This window comes from Podarcis pityusensis (genome assembly GCF_964106645.2).
Source record: "Podarcis pityusensis genome assembly, chromosome: 3".
NCBI classification, from domain to species: domain Eukaryota; kingdom Metazoa; phylum Chordata; class Lepidosauria; order Squamata; family Lacertidae; genus Podarcis; species Podarcis pityusensis.
This window is the reverse complement of record NC_138026.1, coordinates 77766459-77784286: the sequence shown is the minus strand read 5'-3', so window position 1 is coordinate 77784286 and position 17828 is coordinate 77766459. Positions and strand designations below refer to the sequence as shown.

General features: G+C 40.1%; 1 protein-coding gene and 1 long non-coding RNA gene across 20 annotated transcripts in view; one reads left to right on the top strand and one right to left on the bottom strand.

The window, feature by feature from the left end:
* Nucleotides 1–17828, top strand: part of LOC308472713 — a 73080-nt gene that overhangs the window by 15553 nt on the left and 39699 nt on the right. The window contains exons 2-3 of one of the 2 annotated variants that reach the window (XR_013983660.1): nucleotides 12265–12437; nucleotides 16930–17375. This is a non-coding gene — a long non-coding RNA (uncharacterized lncRNA). Of the gene's footprint in view, nucleotides 1–12264; nucleotides 12438–16929; nucleotides 17376–17828 lie in introns of those variants that run through there. The other variant, XR_013983659.1, reaches the window with a different exon arrangement.
* The window catches only part of RYR2 (ryanodine receptor 2), a 260198-nt gene continuing 252645 nt past the window's right edge, over nucleotides 10276–17828 (bottom strand). For all 18 annotated transcript variants that reach the window (XM_080997555.1, XM_080997568.1, XM_080997565.1 and 15 more), the window contains 4 exons: nucleotides 14706–14770; nucleotides 13668–13768; nucleotides 12738–12789; nucleotides 10276–11554 (listed from right to left, as the gene is read on the bottom strand). In XM_080997555.1, coding sequence (XP_080853681.1) covers nucleotides 11459–11554; nucleotides 12738–12789; nucleotides 13668–13768; nucleotides 14706–14770 — 314 coding nt within the window. In that variant the 3' untranslated portion in view covers nucleotides 10276–11458. The remainder of the gene's footprint in view (nucleotides 11555–12737; nucleotides 12790–13667; nucleotides 13769–14705; nucleotides 14771–17828) is intronic.

The following is a 17828-nucleotide window of genomic DNA, read 5'->3' as shown; positions in this document are numbered from 1 at the left end:
ATTGCTTGGCATTCATTTTCACTGCTAATAGTGCATCATCTAGTGCCTGTGTGAAGACTGCAGCTTTGACCTGTATCTTTCTTGCCAATTTGGAAAAGAGGGATTGAAATGTCTTCTTCATTTGACACTGGCTTCTCCAAATTCACTAAGAGGGGTCAGACTTCTTAGCAGCTTTTGCCCACAATTCTCTGAGTTTAAGCAAGGTGATGTACATGCAGTTGCATCTATTTATTCTTTGACTACCCCATAGAAATGTGATTTTATTGAACTTGATTTCCATTTGGAGAAATTACTAGCAGTTGGATAAGCAGACTTAAGAAGCATCTGAAACACTTGGCCGTACCAATTGAATCCTTGGAAGTTGAACATGGGGATTATTGTGACATCACCAATGTGGCTTCTTTTATTTCAGTCAAACCCTTAGAATGATGAGTAGAGCCTGATGGAGATTGTGCTGAAATTCATCTTGTTGGAGAAAATAGAAGTAGCCTCTGAACACACACTCATATTGTAATAATCAATGAATCTTTCAAATGTTAAGAAGATTTATTGACTATTACTGTCATGTATCTGTGAAGTTTCATCACTACCCAGCTATTTGAAAGCTTTTCATTTAGGCAGGCACAACTGTTTAAATTGTGATTTTATGGATCACAACCTCTTAAGTACAGAATCTAAGTAAGCATATAAAACTGGGAAATCTCTCATTAGCCCACATTTGGCAGGATATTTAGATGTCAAAGATCACGAAGAATCCTGGACAGTAAAAAGCAACTATTAGAAGCATGATTTCCATCTGCTATATGTTGGCCTCAAAGAGAATTCAGATACCGGGTTTCTGGCTTTCATCACGAGTCAATGGCTGTCACTCCTTGCTGCCCATCGTGGGCAACAAGGAGGTTCAGGCAGGGGGAAGCCAGGATTTGTGAGGCAAAAATCATGGCAATGTTCCCCAGTGGGGTCTGGGGAGCTCACTGCATCCCGCTGTGCCACTCAAGCCCGTGTCGCCAACTTGAAAGGCAGAACTAGTGTGACCTGGGAGTGTGTCCCTGCTATGGACGAGCCTCCATCTCTGACATGATTTGTGCTTGGTTTCTTCATAATTTGGAATATTGGTGTTAATCAAGAGGCTCTTCTGGACTGACATATGCCAATGAGCTGCAATCAATCAGCTGCTGAAAGGACTGGGCTTGGTTTTTTGAAGGGAAAGGAAGGGGGAGGACAAGGTACTTTGTGCTTTCATATGGTTTTCAAATGGTGTTTATTTTTGTCTTCCCCTTCAAAATGAAACATAGCCACTGCTATGTTATTCTGTCTTTTACCACAGAAAAGAGGGGGGGAGGCTTTTGATTTATGCTCAACAAGGAACTTAACAAGGTTTTATTATGCCCTCCCCCCTTGGCCGAGGTGGAATGAACTTTATTTAAAATTATCTTTGGATTGGACCAGGAGTGTGATGGAGCAATGCAGAGCAAAAAGAATGAATGGCTGCCAAATAGATCTAGGTCAACACACACCACAATTGCCTCATTATGTAAATCATGTTCAGAATACCACAACACACATGTAACTGGCTGTAAAGTAACATAACATTATACAAAAAAACTGTAATCTAATCGTCATATCAAAAAATTGCAAAGCGCTGTTCCTGATGGCAATAACATATCATATTACTATTAATCTTCTATATGTTTTTATTGTCGTAAAGTCCAAGGATAGTAAAGTCCAAAGATTGTCAAGTCCAACGATTACAACATGCAGTTCCTGTTGGCGATTCTATTTTATACTGATATCTTCCTTCTGCATCATCCTATGTCTTAAAAGTGTAACAAACTAACTTGCCTTCTGCATAGTCCTATGTCTTGAGAGTCTAACAAACAGAACTACTTAGTAGCAATAAGGCAGCTGATGATAGACCAGTTATCAGGATACACCCTTGTTTCGCCCATTGGGCTTCTTCAGCGACAAGATTTCCATGAGATTTTTAAGACATAGGACGATTTCTCCCTAAATGCAGCCTAGCTGAGGCAATCATCTCATGAGGAGGAAAACAAGACCCTATTGGTTATTTTCATGGAGTGAGTGCTACATTTCTCAAATCTCTGATGGTAGTGAATCTGCATCTCTTCCCAAGGGAGTAAGGACTGCTTCAAACATGAAGGTGGGAGGATTGTTGGTTTTGGGTCCCAGGTGAGAGTTTGGGCAATTACCAGTCTTTCTTGGGCAAGAGCAGAGGCTAGACTAGTTTAAATAGTTCGTTATAGAAGTTACTGGAGAGACGTATGGCTTCTCTCTCTCGTGTATTTTGATAGTGCTTAAACTCCGTAGAGGAGTTTGATGGCCTATTACAGTGATGGATCCTTGATTTCTACAGGGTTTTCCTGGTGTGGGGTCGGGGGAGAACCATAGCTCAGGGGAGCAATGCATGCTTTGCATGCAGGAGGTATAGCAGGTAATGACATCCTGGAGAGCCTCTGACTGTCAAGAGTAAACAGTATTTAGTTGGATGAACTAAAGGTCTGATTCGATATAAAGCAGCTGGTATGTCTGGAGGGCCTGTTGATACCCTAGGCCTAGTTGATCTGTGGAAGGTACAAAAACACGGTCTCCTGCCAAAGCATAACCTAATCCATTCTTTCCAAGGAAGTTGGTTGCAATGAAGCAGCAAGGTCAATGGTTTGAGTGCAGGTTGGGGAATTCTTATAGAATCCTAGAATTGTAGAGTTGGAAGGGACCCTAAGAGTCATCTAGTCCAACCCCTGCAATACTGGAATCTCAGCTAAAGCATCCATGACAGATGGCCACCCAACATCTGTTTAAAAACCTCCAAGGAAGGAAAATCCACTGCCTACTGTATCTGTGGCACCAGGAACACCTCGAAAAGGAACTATGATAGGGTGAATGAATTTGTTTGTAAAAGTTGAAATTGCTGCTTTTTTGCATCTCCCCTGGTAATATTCTTTGAGGATGGTTAAGGATACAGCGGAGATTACCATGATAAATGCTGAAGGCAGTGATAGTGGCTTTTTAGTTGTGCTATTTCAATTGACTGCTCTGCTGCCACTTGAAGCAATTGAGCTACAATTGGCAGCTCATTAGGCAGGCATTTACTTCAGTTGCTCTGCATGGGTGATGCTATTGCCAGCAAGTACAGCCATACCTCAGAAGTTGAACAGAATCTGTTCCGGAAGTCCGTTCAACTTCCAAAACGTTCAGAAACCAAGGCATGGCTTCCGATTGGTTTCCGATTGTGCAGGTATGCCAGAAACAATAGCGGAAGCCGGACGTTCGGCTTCCAAAAAAACGTTCAGAAACCGGAACACTCACTTCTGGTTTTTTATCGTTCGAGAGCCGGAACATTCGACTCCCAAGGCATTCGGGAGCAGAGGTACGACCGTACTCTTGATAGAGATGCATTATTGCGTGACTGGTCCTCTCTACAGTTTGGGTATTCCTGAACCTGCTGCTTTAACTGGGCTGCCCTACAGCAGTAGCACTGCAGGACCGTTCAGACCTTTTTGCATCCATATTGTAATGCATTTTACATGGGGCTGTCTATAAAGATAGCCTGGACGCTGCAGTGCAAAATGCAACGGTTAGAATCTTAAGCTACATTTGAAGTGCTGGTCTTGACTTTAAGCAGTTTGGGACCAGGATACCATATCAACATCCAAGGCCCTTCTCTTTGTCCTACTGCCACCAGATCTCTGGTGGGCAATGCATATTTTTTGTAATGGTTCCTATACTACGGAATGCATTTTCAAGGGAGATTTGTGTGGCTCCATCATCAATTGTTTTTCAAAGGGCAGTCTACTACTACAGTAATAATATTGTTGCTGAGTAGATTGATTTGTTCTGACTTTTGTGACATGGCTGGTTTTATACTTTTATGCCCTGTTTTTTAAATCGGTGATACAAACAAGTTTTGTATACTTTTCTTTGTTACAACTTTGAGTGGGTGGGAAAAGAAAACACTTTAAAGCAGAAAATGAACAGGGCATTTCCTGGAAATTCTGCAGTTTGGTTTTCTTTTGAATCTTATAGCACATGAATCCATAGCATAAACTTCATATAACAGCTGTAAATAAGCAACGACAGATCATTTTGTATTTTTATTTTAAATGTATGGGAGAGGCAGTGACTCTTACAATACTATGTTCCTTTGTTGCATGGCCTCCTTGAAAAGGTCGTTGACATTTAAGTCTCACTTGACTATGAAATGTAAAGCTTTACTTGCTTTTTTTGCCATTTCAACCCCCCCTTTCTATGCTGGATGGATTGCTGCACAGCCTGTCTGTGAGAATAGCTCAAGCACATCTTTACTGACACTCTGAGCCCCAATTCAAATGGCAGCTGTCTAATGAGCCATCCCATGAAGAGAAGATGTTGTCTGTAGAAGTCATTGGCTCAGACAGCCTCTATGAGGGCATCCTTGTAGAATGACTCCTCTTTCACCTTGTCCTTTTTTCAGGAAGTGTCATTACTGCTTCTCCCCATTAGCATTCTCCTTAGTGGCCTTGATTTTCCTTATCCCTAGACTACCACTTTGTCAAGGCAAAGCTGCTGCAGAAAGAAGAGCAGTCGGTGGGTAACAGCAGCGACAGGTCTATTCTGGGTGAAAGGAAAGCCCCAAAAGCAGTTGGAGGGAGCCATGAAGGAAATACAGGTCTGTTGCTGCGAGAGCTTGAGCAGTGAGGGTAATTTCCATTCTTCCTGGCATCAGTTTCCAGGTGGTTCTGAAGATCTCAGCACCATGAATGTCTGTGATTGCTGACTGGTTAGTTTCCCATGGGGGAGGCCACAGCTATTGGTAGGGATAACTACCAAGTTCCAGTAACATGCACCAGAGTGGCTCTCATCTGAACCAGTAACTTCTACAGTCAGAGGAAGGTTTCTATTCATATGGCGGCTCAGTAAAAGACTGTAACAAAGGACATTTTAAGAATATGACCAATCATTCTGGAATATTGATATTCCTCCCAAAAACTCACTGTTGCATAAAAAGTTTATCAAATTTAACAGCAGGCAGAATTGCAAGTCATAATGCTGTGGGGTCTTCTTTTTCAACAGAGCAGTGCTTAGCGTGAATACAGAAGATGGCCTTCTGTCTGAGCAATTATAATAAATATACTTTGGGAGAAATAACACACATGTCCTGGCAGTGCACATGTTGGACAGCATATTCCTATTCCCAGCTTAGTACAGATGCTTTGAGAAATTCTGACTTACAGCTGTATTTCCCAGAGCATCTGTACTAACCTAGGAACAGGATTTTCTTCTACAGCATACATCAAAAGTAAAATGAACCTTTAATTTCTTTGTGCAGTTCAGTACAGTATACCAAAGTGATGCTGATACAAAATGCCATGGATTAAATTGCTGGTACAGGGCATTCAAATGTAACTGCATGGTGGGAAATTTTGCTCTGTCTCCATGGGCAGTTTTTTGTATGTATGCAAAATTCCCATTGAGAACAATAAATAAATAATAAACCTTTATTGTCACTACATCACCTGTGTGCAGTGAAATTAAACGAGCCCCTCCCCCCAATACACTCAGTCTTGTTCACATTCTGCGTGCTTGTCGGAAGTCAATTGCCCCACTATTTTTTTTTCATTCAGCAGCCCAACAGCCCACGGATAAAAATGGTTCTTTAACCTGTTGGTGCGGTTGACTGTATTTCTGTATCTCCTGCCCAAAGGTAGGAGATTAAAGAGGTGCTGGCCAGGGTGTGAATCGTCCCTAAGAATTTTCCTCTCTCTCCTGAGGCAGAGGTCTCCTGCGATGTCATCTAGCAAACTCAGGGGACAGCCCATGATATCATGTGCTCTATTCACCACCCTCTGTAGGGACTTCCTGTCTGTGGCTGTCAAACCAGCGTACCACACTGTAACACAGTATGAAAGGACACTTTCTATTGTGGACCAGTAGAAGGAAATCATCAGTTTTTGTCTGACATTGTTCTTTCGCAAGACCCTGAGGAAATGTGGTCTCTGTTGGGCCTTCCTAACCACCTGAGTTATATTGTTTTTCCAAGTGAGGTCTTCACTAAGGTAAACTCCCAGGAATTTAAAGGAAGAGATTCTCTCCACACAGCCCCTCCCCCCCCATATACAATGGGGCTAGTTCCCCTCTCTTTCTCCGAAAGTCCAACACCATCTCCTTTGTCTTGCTGATATTTAGGTGCAAGTTGTTCTCTAGGCACCATGTCGAGACTTGGTGGTTTGGGCAAGAGGAGAGAGGATAAACAATATAAAAGGACTACTCAGAAGGCACATCCAAGCAACTCTGAATGGGAGCAGGAGCATGCACATGATCCCTGCCCCCAACATCACTGTGAGTTTGTGACCCTACCTGCTGAGTTCTGAAACTTCCCTATGTTGAGCTTTTACTCATATTTGCTTGAATGCAACTGGAGTGCATTGCACAGTTAGAGAGCCCTGATCACAAAGAGGTTCAAGCAAGTGAGTAAAAAAAAACCACCGGAGACCTTCCCTGTTGAGTAGGCAGGGCTTGTCTACATGTCCCTTTCAACAGATCTACAAAGCTGAATATGCCTAAAATCATTCTACTTTTTAAATCCAGAGGAATTTAAAGCTTAAAAGCACTACAGAGACAATCTGCTATCCAGCATGGGCAGGGCACACTAGTCATAATTTCCTTAAGCATACCTGCCCTGTTGGCCAAATGTTTTTGCTCCATCTTCACAGTATAACGAGAACTGCAATTTTAAATCATGAACCACAAATCCCCACTTACCTTGGTTACCTACAAATTGCTTGTCTACCATTATTACTTATTCAGATGCATAACTCTGTTCTAGAGACAGAGACAGTACAGAGATGGTTTGCCTTAGAAGTGGGATCATGATTACGCTTTTTCAATTATTTTTACATAGTGATTTCACAAGTTTATTATTATTATTATTATTATTATTATTATTATTATTATTATTAATTTGTACCCTGCCCATCTGGCTGGATTTCCCCAGCCACTCTGGGCAGCTTCCACAGAGACCAAAAATACACTAAAATGTCACACATTAAAAACTTCCCTGAACAGGGCTGCCTTCAGATGTCTTCTGAATGTCAGGTAGTTGTTTATCTCTTTGACATCTGATGGGAAGGCGTTCCACAGGGCGGGCGCCACTACCGAGAAGGCCCTCTGTCTGGTTCCCTGTAACCTCACTTCTTGCAATGAGGCAACCGCTAGAAGGCCCTCGGCACTGGATCTCAGGCTGAACGATGGGTGTGGTATACTGGATCTTCAGGTATACAGGACTGAGGCCGTTTAGGGCTTTAAAGGTCAACACCAACACTTTGAATTGTGCTCGGAAACATACTGGGAGCCAATGCAGATCTCTCAGGACCGGTGTTATGTGGTCTCGGCGGCCGCCCCCAGTCACCAGTCTGGCTGCTGCATACTGGATTAATTGCAGTTTCTGGGTCACCTTCAAAGGTAGCCCCACGTAGAGTGCATTGCAGTAGTCCAAGCGGGAGATAACTAGAGCATGCACCACTCTGGCAAGACAGTCCGCAGGCAGGTAGGGCCTCAGCCTGCGTACCAGGTGGAGTTGGTAGACAGCTGCCCTAGACACAGAATTAACCTGCGCCTCCATGGACAGCTGTGAGTCCAAAATGAAATTCTATTATCCTAACCCTCAGTTCAAAACTTTTAAAACACCTTGAACATCAGTATTAGTTTTATCCAACCAATAAACATAAGATACTGACTTTTATCAAAGGCCATGATGATATTAGAAATGTTTTTTATTAAATATGAATGTATTCTATGCAAGATATGATGTAATCCAGAAAACAAAATCTTGGAAGATAATCGGAAGCTATAAATCTTCTCAAGGTCATAAGTGAAACAAAAATAATTAGTCTTAGAAGGCTGTAGAAGCTGTGTGCCAGATGGCTTGGGGCTAAATAAGGAAAAGCTTATTCAGGTATAAAGGAAAAGTTAGTAATTTGACTCAGGTGCAAGTCAGCATGCACCACAACTGCAGACAACAAGAAATAGCTTAAATATTGGAAATAAATGCACAAAGAAAAACCATTTTAAAAAGCCGGTAGTCTGCACACCATGCTCAACAGTCTAAAAATCACTTGCTGTTCAGGATCATACCCATCTAGCTGTGCATATCTGCATATGTAAGGCTTCTGTTTAGGTATCATTTGCTGAATCAGAAACTGAAGATGAAAAGTAGACATGTGCAGGAATGCCTTTTGTAAACCAAACTTGATTGGGATTGCAAATCTCTTTCTGTTGTGTGCAGGAGATTTGAGTTTTGCTTTGTGTACCATGTGGATGAGATTGCCCAGATCAGCCATCAGTTGTCACCAAAAGAAACTGACCAATGGGCAAAGACAACCCCCCCATCAAATCCCCCTCCATGGCAATGCACACATTGTAGCCAACATTTTCAGTGCTCCGGAAGATGCCTTTCACTATACATGACTTCACCACCACCCCACCCCCCCCCAAAAAACCACTGTCCCCTTACAGACATTCTCGCCATTAGTGGAAATGCGAAGTAAGTCTCTGGATTTATTTGGTGAAGGCCTACACACACAGTTCACAGCTGTTAATATTTAAAGCAGCCTCAGCCTGTCCAGTCTTCATTGTCTAATCACCCCTTGTTTCAATAACTAAGGTGTGCGATTATTTCTTATTATTTTTACCAAACGTGGGAGTAATGATGCTCCAGCAAATTGCCATGATGAAAACTAATTAAAAAGCAAGCAAGATTCTCTTAAGGTTTGCGTGATGCTTTAAACAATCAGGAAGATATTGCATTTTGGGGAGTGTATAGTTGCTTAGAATCCCAAATGTGTAAGCAAAGGATAAATTTGTAACAAGGAAATGCAAATTGTTAAGTAGTGATCCCTATCTCCTGGTGTGTGTGTTTTTGTATATGACAAAGGGTATCTATAATGCATAAATTGCTTATCAGTTGGTTTATCACCAAGATAAAATCCTATACTAAGAAATATATTGTAGCATTGATTAAAAATGTTCTAATTAACACTGTGTCTTCTGGGAAGTTCTCAAAAGAACTTCACTGCTAGGCACTCTAGCCTTTTCACAGTAGAGACCAATTCATTCTGTCAACCCTAACACAAGATAACTAGATCTAAGACTAGATTAAGTCATTACTAGATTTCTAATTTGTTTCTACTGTCTCCTGCCTCCCTTTTTAAAGGTTGGAGTGGAGTAGAAAACAAAACTTTCCTGGCAATTTAGTGTAGATTAGAAGAAAGGGATGTTGTTGTTTAGTCGTTTAGTCATGTCCGACTCTTCGTGACCCCATGGACCAGGGCACGCCAGGCACTTCTGTCTTCCACTGTCTCCCGCAGTTTGGTCAGACTCATGTTTGTAGCTTCGAGAACGCTGTCCAACCATCTCGGCCTCTGTCGTCCCCTTCTCCTTGTGCCCTCAATCTTTCCCAACATCAGGGTCTTTTCCAGGGAGTCTTCTCTTCTCATGAGGTGGCCAAAGTATTGGAGCCTCAGCTTCACAATCTGTCCTTCCAGTGAGCACTCAGGGCTAATTTCCTTAAGAATGGATGCGTTTGATCTTCTTGCAATCCATGGGACTCTCAAATCTCCTCCAGCACCATAATTCAAAAGCATCAATTCTTCAGCGATCAGCCTTCTTTATGGTCCAGCTCTCACTTCCATACATCACTACTGGGAAAACCATGGCTTTAACTATACGGACCTTTGTTGGCAAGGTGATGTCTCTGCTTTTTAAGATGCTGTCTAGGTTTGCCAGAAAGGGATATGCAGAACTGGTTCAGATAATTGCTTATATGTACAGCCATTAATTATCTTGAATATTACTACATAAATTTAGAGGTCTCCAGAGGCTAGTTTCTGTGTTAGTTTGCTGCGACAGAAACAAGAAAGCTTTGTGGCACCTTAAACATGTTTATTATGGTATAAGCTTTTATAGCCTAGAGTCCACATAAAGTATTATTCTCAATTGGGAGGTTTACCTTAATAATTTTATTAGGCTTTAAGTTGCCACAAAACTCTCTCTTGATTTGAAAGATAGGTTGGAATGAACCTTTTATTACAGCTAAGTGAGTGTGATCAAGAAGCAGATTTTCTTCAGTGTAAAGTGGTGGTTTGGGTTTAAATTGGAACGTTCACTAGGGCAGAAGGAACCACAGTGATGCTACGAAGACGAAAGGGGGGGTAATTGTTGCAATAACTTTAAAGAAAAACTGACAGCCTCTGTTAAAAAGAAGCCAAGTGACAGCGAAAGCACCTTGCTTCCATTCCAAATCTCTCCGTTTATTTGTAAAGACTGGCATTACAATCAAAAAAGGACTCAAAATGGAGTGATGTACACATCATTGGTGTTTCATGATGCAAATAATGAAATCCCTGAATGGATATTGCTTCACCTTGGATTTTAAAAATTGACCTAAGAAAAACCTTAATTCCACTAATGATCACAAATGGCAAAATGAACAAAAAGGAAAACAACAAAAAGAAAATAAATCCAAACTACTGGCAAGTTCATAACATATACATAGTGGGTTGATGACACTGGTTTCAAATGTACAATAAAGCCCACAACACTTTATTACTATGAATATTATCGTGAATGTTTTCTCATGTTGATCAACTTGCTTCAGAAGGTTGCTTTTTGTTGTTTTAACTTGCATAATAAACATGCAATGAAATTATTCTTTTTAAAGTTTTTTTCTGCAGTCTTTTTGTTTTCATACAAAGATTTCATAAAGTTGCAGTGTTGCATCAGAGCATTACCAAAATAAGTGTAAGAGATAAAGAGGAAGATACCTGTGAACTGAGCTTAATGAGAAAAAAACTACTTTTTATCCTGAGACACGCCATAGTCTTATTTAAAAGGTGTGCACAGCCAAATCCCTCCCAAGTCCCTCCAGAAGACAAAATAAATATTAACTGGGAGGAAAGAGAGGACAAATAAAGAAAAAAAGATGTCATCATGCACTCATCTTCTGCATAGCTCAACCTACATATAGTAAGGCACTATTTCCCCACAACTTAGCGTCCACAACAATCCTTTACAGCACTCCGTGAACTACAGAGGTCCTTCCAGGATGATGAAATAAATAGATTGAATGAATGTGGCTATCACAGTACCCCACATGTGTTCTCTTAGTTAAGGAAATCATCAGGCAGTCTCAGAGAAAAAAAGCTGTCGAGTCTCTTGTTGTGTGCGTGTGTTCATGTTATGTATGGGGATTTGTTGTGTGGGATATTTTTTCTTCTCTTCCCAGAGTTAAGTTCTCATTGTTCTCAAAGCAAACATAGAAGAAAAAAGGACAGCTGAGTCATCAAAAAAAGCTTTGGTGCTCCAAACAGCACACTGCTTAATAGATCTGGGAAATCTGGTAACTGTTCCCAAAGGAGTCGGGAGAGGTGTGGATGGTTTCTCAAGAGATAGTCCTCAACTAGAATTAGTTAAGCTGGTCTTCATACTGCTTTCGAAAGCAGTCACCGGCAGGGAAAAATTCCCAGCATCGCTCTTGATACATTTTCCATACGTAGGATTCCTGTAAGACACAGAAGAGAACGATAGTTGAACTTACTTTTAAAATACATTTGAAAGACTTTTGCCACTTACTCTAAAACTTTCACTATTGCAAGTCTGAAGTATTTTGAAAGGATGACCAAAACCTAGCTTTTTATGCTGAAATACGTACTGTACACACTGATTCAACTTTATAGAGAAGGGATCATTAGCCTTATCTGAAAGGTATTTCTTCATGATCTTACAACAGTCTGGTGGTTTTAGTGTCCCCCCTGTACCCAAAGACAGGAATGTAGTTACTTCAGAGAAAAGCTTAACTCCGTCGCCTTGAAGCAATCTCAAGTACGTTCCTGCTTTCACATGAGGCAGAAGCATTATAAATACTTTAAGCATTTCTACTTATTTCTTATCCAAGTCTGTGTTTCAGTTTCTGTTGTTGTATAGTGTTGTCTAACCAGGACCCTATTTCTTTATTATCCTCGCCATTGTAGGTCTTGGAGATAAATGGACTAGATCCAATCCACAGCATCAGAAAATTAAGCCTCATGCAAGTCTACAAAATACTGTATCTCTCCGTCTAGAATAGCAAAAGCAGCAATTTTAGTTATGGGATAATATGCTTCTGTAGGACTTTACAAAATCTATCTTGGTTTCTTCCACAGGGGGAATGAATATTATGTACGGATGAGTATTAACATTTCTTAATTTTCCAATGCTTGTATTTTTTCAAAGGGCCAGAACTCAAGAACCATCCAGTTAGAGGAGCATGGATACAGGATATGCATCCAGATGAACATATGTATATGGAATGCTTAAATCTCCCTTGCTGGACTGGAACAATACATCAGCAAAAAGAAATACAGGTGGCAAATCCCCCAGTTTCTACATGACATACCAAAACTTTGGTGAGTGGAAAGAACCAGAAGTTGAAATGTTTGTGAATTCATTAAAAAAGTTAAAATGTGACCTTCCAAACTAACACAAGTAGTAGAGGAGACAAAGAAAATATCAAAATTGATGTAAGCTCTTGAAATGTTTCTAAATGAAACTTCACATAGCTATCAAAAGTAACAAAAAGTTATTTTCTCATCTAATGGACTTCTAGGTACTGGTACCAATTTGTATCACAGTAGATTACATTTAAAAGTTTCTGGAAAAAAATGAATCTTAGGTAGTTATTGTTACACAACATGTTGGTGACTCACCTGCCCGGTATGTTCGGTTTCATCTTTATTTATGAGATACATCAGGAAAAATCTAAGATAAAGAAAGAAGTTGTTGTTCATGATTATATATATACACACACACACACACACACACACACACACACATATATGAGAATGAAATACCTGTATATAAGAAATAACTAAAAATGAAAGAACGTATCAGCCTGTCATTAGAAAGCAAAGGCCTCTCACGTGTAGAATGGGAAATTCATGGCTATGATTTATTGCTCCAGTTCAGAAACCAGTCTACTAAATCATATTTTATTGAACTAGGAGCAATCCTTTCGCTGGTTGGCTCCCTCCTCACCTCACTTCACCTATTCCCTCCCTGAACAAATTCCTGGTTTCTTAACATCCAAACTGAGAAATTGGGGGTTAGGGTCCCTCCATACTAGGATATGAAACTAAATTCTGGTTTCAGTTGAATCCAAACTTGGCTTCCAGAAATTGAATTGAAGTGAAAGGCTACAGGACTCATTGTAACTTGTTAATATATATTGCATCTCTTATTTTAAGAATTTAACTAAGCCTTTAAGTCCATTTAGTTCATAGAATCATAGGGTTCATCTAGTCAAACCCCCTGCAATGCAGGGATATTTTGCCCGACGTGGGGCTCAAAGCCTCAACCCTTAGATTAAGAGTTTCAATAGGATTTATCTTCTAGTTGTCAATTTCGTGCTGTTTCCAACGATTATGGTTCAGTTTCAAATTGCATATCATAATTCAAGATTTAAGCACATTATCCAATACTAGATGGGGACTCCCCTGACCTTTTTTTGTTGTTGTTGTCACAAAGCAAAATACTTCCTTTTCCAACCACCATATAAATTTAACTAGAGTTTTACTTCAAAATATTGACTTGTTGCATCTCCTATTATGTTTCAGATTCGATGACATTAAAGTACTTACAGATAATTAGCCAAGTTGTGCTCCTGTAGAGTATGTGTTTCAAAACCATGGGGCACTGTGTCAAAGTAGTCATTACCTATCCCACAAATAAAGCATTTGGTCTAAAAAGAATGGGGAAAAAATACATTGTCCAAATATTCTTTAACAGTACAAGGAAAACAAAGAAACTCTGTATGCCAAGTTCAAACTTCTTAGCAAAATCCCTTGCTTTAAGGCCTTAAATAGAAATGTACCCTCTTCTTTTCCAACCTATAGTTTCTGAATGCTAAAATATTTCTCTCTGTTAAGTAAAAGAAAATAAAGGGTCGATGCTGAAATGAAAATTTTCCTATTCCTTTTCCTGTACTATTTCTGAAAAAGCCATATGTATCAGTAGTAGAACTAGGGGAAGATGAAGCAGCCTATTTCTGTTTGTTTGTTTTTTCAGATTTAGCTGCATTTAAATTGTACGCCTCCCTTCCAAAGCACACATTTTCCCCAAAATAAGCTTTTCTGTACACTTTCCAATGCATTTGCCTTCTAAGTTTGTTCAAAATGTGTATTTTTTTAAACCGAAACTGCATTGCAATATTCACAAAACACATAATCCAATTTTATTTATCCATGTATAAATACAAGGTTGGCAAATCAGGTTGGTTCTCTTTAAAATGTGAGCCGTACTAATTTATTCTCCATCCCTAGGTGGAGAACATGCATTACTTACACAAGATTAGTCCCTAGCATTTGTTGCTTAAAAGGATCTCAAGAAACAGGGCTGGGAAACACCACTGCCTAAATCTTTGGAGAACCACCACTGCTTGGCATAGATTATAGCACTGAATGTTGGTGGTATAAGCCCTCAGAATGCAGTGCTGCTCCATAATGCCAGCCCAATAGTCCATTATATATTGTATGTAAAAGAAGTACGCCAGGGAAATCCTAAACTGGAATCCTCTCACTAGGATGTTTGTTATACACAATATTTTTTTCTATTACACATGTATTTCTGTTTCACAGAAATACCATATACATCACGACAGAATTGCTGATATATATTACCTCCATGTCTTCTTTAACTTGTTCTTGCTGATCTCTTAATTCTCCAAATGCATCAATAATTAAACCTGGTAATAAATAAGGTGATACTTAAAATAAGGTGATGCTTTTGATTTTGTAAACTCTGTCATAATCTGATGCACACGTTTAAACCTTACTCAAAACTAAAGTTATATGCATTGAATGCTCAAATCACCGCCAGAGTTTGTAGTAAATATGACTGTAGAGGCTGAATCTATGTTTAACTCAGAGAAACATTTCTGTCAATCTGTGGGGAGGCACGGCAAGGCCGCCCACAGGGATGCCCACAAAGTCCTCCGCTTCCATGGGGAGGCACAGCAGGGTCCTCCTCCCCTGCGGCGAGGCCCAGTGGGACCCTCCGCCACCGCAGATATATATTGTGATATATCGAGATATTGTGATGTTTAGTTGGTGATATAACATGATATTGAAAACCAGATATTGTCCAGCCCTAGTGTGTACATGAAGTGCTTGAATTTGCCATATAAACTGGAATTGTCTGAAACACAGTTCATAAAACAAGAGGAGAAAACTACTGTATTTTTCAGTGTATAAGATGATGTTTTCTGATTAAAAATTGTGGGTCGCCTTATACACGGATGGTGAATGAATAGAGGTTTGGGCTCTGGTGCAGGTGGCCCAGGCTTGGGTTAGGGCTCTGGCTCTCTTTCTTAATTTGGGTTCCAAAAAATAGGGGTCGTCCTATATGTGTGTCTTATACAGGCATAGGCAAACTCAGCCCTCCAGATGTTCTGGGACTACAACTCCCATCATCCCTAGCTAACAGGACCAGTGGTCAGGGATGATGGGAGTTGTAGTCTCAAAACATCTGGAGGGTCGAGTTTGCCTATGCCTGGTCTTATTCATGGAAAAATACAGTAATTGTAGATTGACTTTAATCTCTTGTTCCTTCTTCACAAGAGTGTGTATATGGAATACAAGTCTTAATTGCTAAAAGATGCTTATGTGACAGCATCCAGAGGTTACATCATTTCATTTTCCTGTTCTCATTATGAATGCTTATTATTAACACAGTCACATTAACAGAGCTCGACAAAGGTAATGGACTGTGGCTTAGAGAACAGGGGAAAGAAATAAATCACATCAGAGCCAAGAATATAAATACAAGAGAAGGGGAGATTTGCTGCAGAAGAAGGAAAGAGTGAAGAGGTACTGGGTCTGAAGGCTCTTGCAGATGAGAAGTATTCATATATATACACTCAGATTGTGGGCATGAGCCAATCATGTGCAAAGCTCTGCAGGACCTTTTGTGGTTGGAGTTCTTGTAGAAGTGAAACTAGAGTGTGTGCTTTTATGAGATTTCAGTAGATATACAAGACCTGACAACACCATTTTATCCTATTCGCTTGTCTCTAATTTTCAGCTATATAGCACCGTATGTGTGACTGCTATTTCAATCAGGCGTTTTTTCTTCCATACCAGTTGATGCATGAGAGCTGGAATGTTTTTGCTCCTTCAGTGCCATGAAAGGAGCATCTTGGGAAAGAGGGGATTCAGCAAAAAGCATTAGCTCCATTTTAATTGAGTGAAATCAACCTGTAGCATTCAGCTTGCTTTGCTCTTGAGCCTGCATTTAGCTGTTTTGGCATACCAATCCACATCAGCACAATTTCACAAAGATGGTGCAGGGAATCAGAAACCATATATTTATTGAATGGGGCACGGCAGGAGACTCAGATGACTGGAACTGCATTCAAAGATAGCAAATATCCTGGTCATAAGGCATATGCCAATAAGAGCTGTTGGCAGTTCACAGACAGCAATCAGATCTCATATCTCCTGTTCCTTGTATGCAAATACATCTGTTAAATATTATTTTGTTACCCGCACCCAAAAAGGGGGTTATTTTGACTGGGTAAACAGTACTGTCTATAGCAGCGGTAGCTACTACAGTGCCCTTCAGATGTTATGGACTACAACTTGCATCATCCCTGACCACTGACAAAACTGACAGGGGCTGATGGGAATTGCAGTAGCTGGAGGCCATCACAACAGACCCATGGTAAGCCCTATTTAGATTTAGGCTCAATCATTGCTAACAGATTAGGTGATTGTTTCCATGCCCTGGTTTCGAGCCTCCCAGAGGTATCTCACTAGCTGCAATTGGATGGACAATTACATTCTAAGGTGACAGAGTATCTTTGGGACAGATGCTAATATGTCAACACTAATTTCCTCCCACAAGGCATTCTGGGGAAGGAAGCAAGAAAGAAAGAAAGAAAGAAAGAGGAGTTGCAGCAGCCCAAGCTCAGCTATTTCATTGGAGACTTTTGGAAAATAAGACGTAAAGCATCCATTAGGTGATATTTGAAAGCCTAACTCTACCACCACCACCCCCCAAACCCAGTATGGATGTTTTCATGCTACTCTCCTGCCTCCACTGCTCCTGTTTGTTTGATTTTTGCCCCCCCCCCCGAAATGAGAACTCTCCCCAAATGAAACCAAAAACCCTAGTTCTTTTTAATGTGTGTACACTGTGGAGGACTGGATAAATCAATAATTCTCAGAATAAATAATTATCAGTTTTACTACAGGGTTGATGGTTTCTCTTTTTATTATTTTTTGCTAGCTCTTCATAAACTGGGAAAATGAAAGAGATGCTAGGTTGTTTACAGTTCAGCAACTTGTAGCTTAAGTTGTAACAATAAAAAATAAATTCAGTTTGTAATTATTGTCTGGCTAAACTGTACTTTTAATATACCAGACATGATAAATCTATGATAAGCTAAGTTATACATTATGTTCCTAAAGTAAGAAAGTGATCTTTGACATGCAACACACACTTCTTTATAGTACTAAATTGTTTCAATTTTTATTAAATTTCTGTCCCGTCCCCCCATTCCCAATCTGTGGGAAAAAGCATTTCTCACCCTCCTCCCATGGCTTCAAAATTTCCAGAAATTTTTACATCTCTACACTAAACTCACATTAAATATATTTTGAACATAAGCAAATATATTAGACACAGAAAGTTTATATTTTTTATATATTGGATGGAATGATGTTTCATCCCATGTGCCAGGGAAAAATGGGATTTTAATTATCAGTAGGGAAAGGGTAATTTTGTTGGTTAAAAATACAATA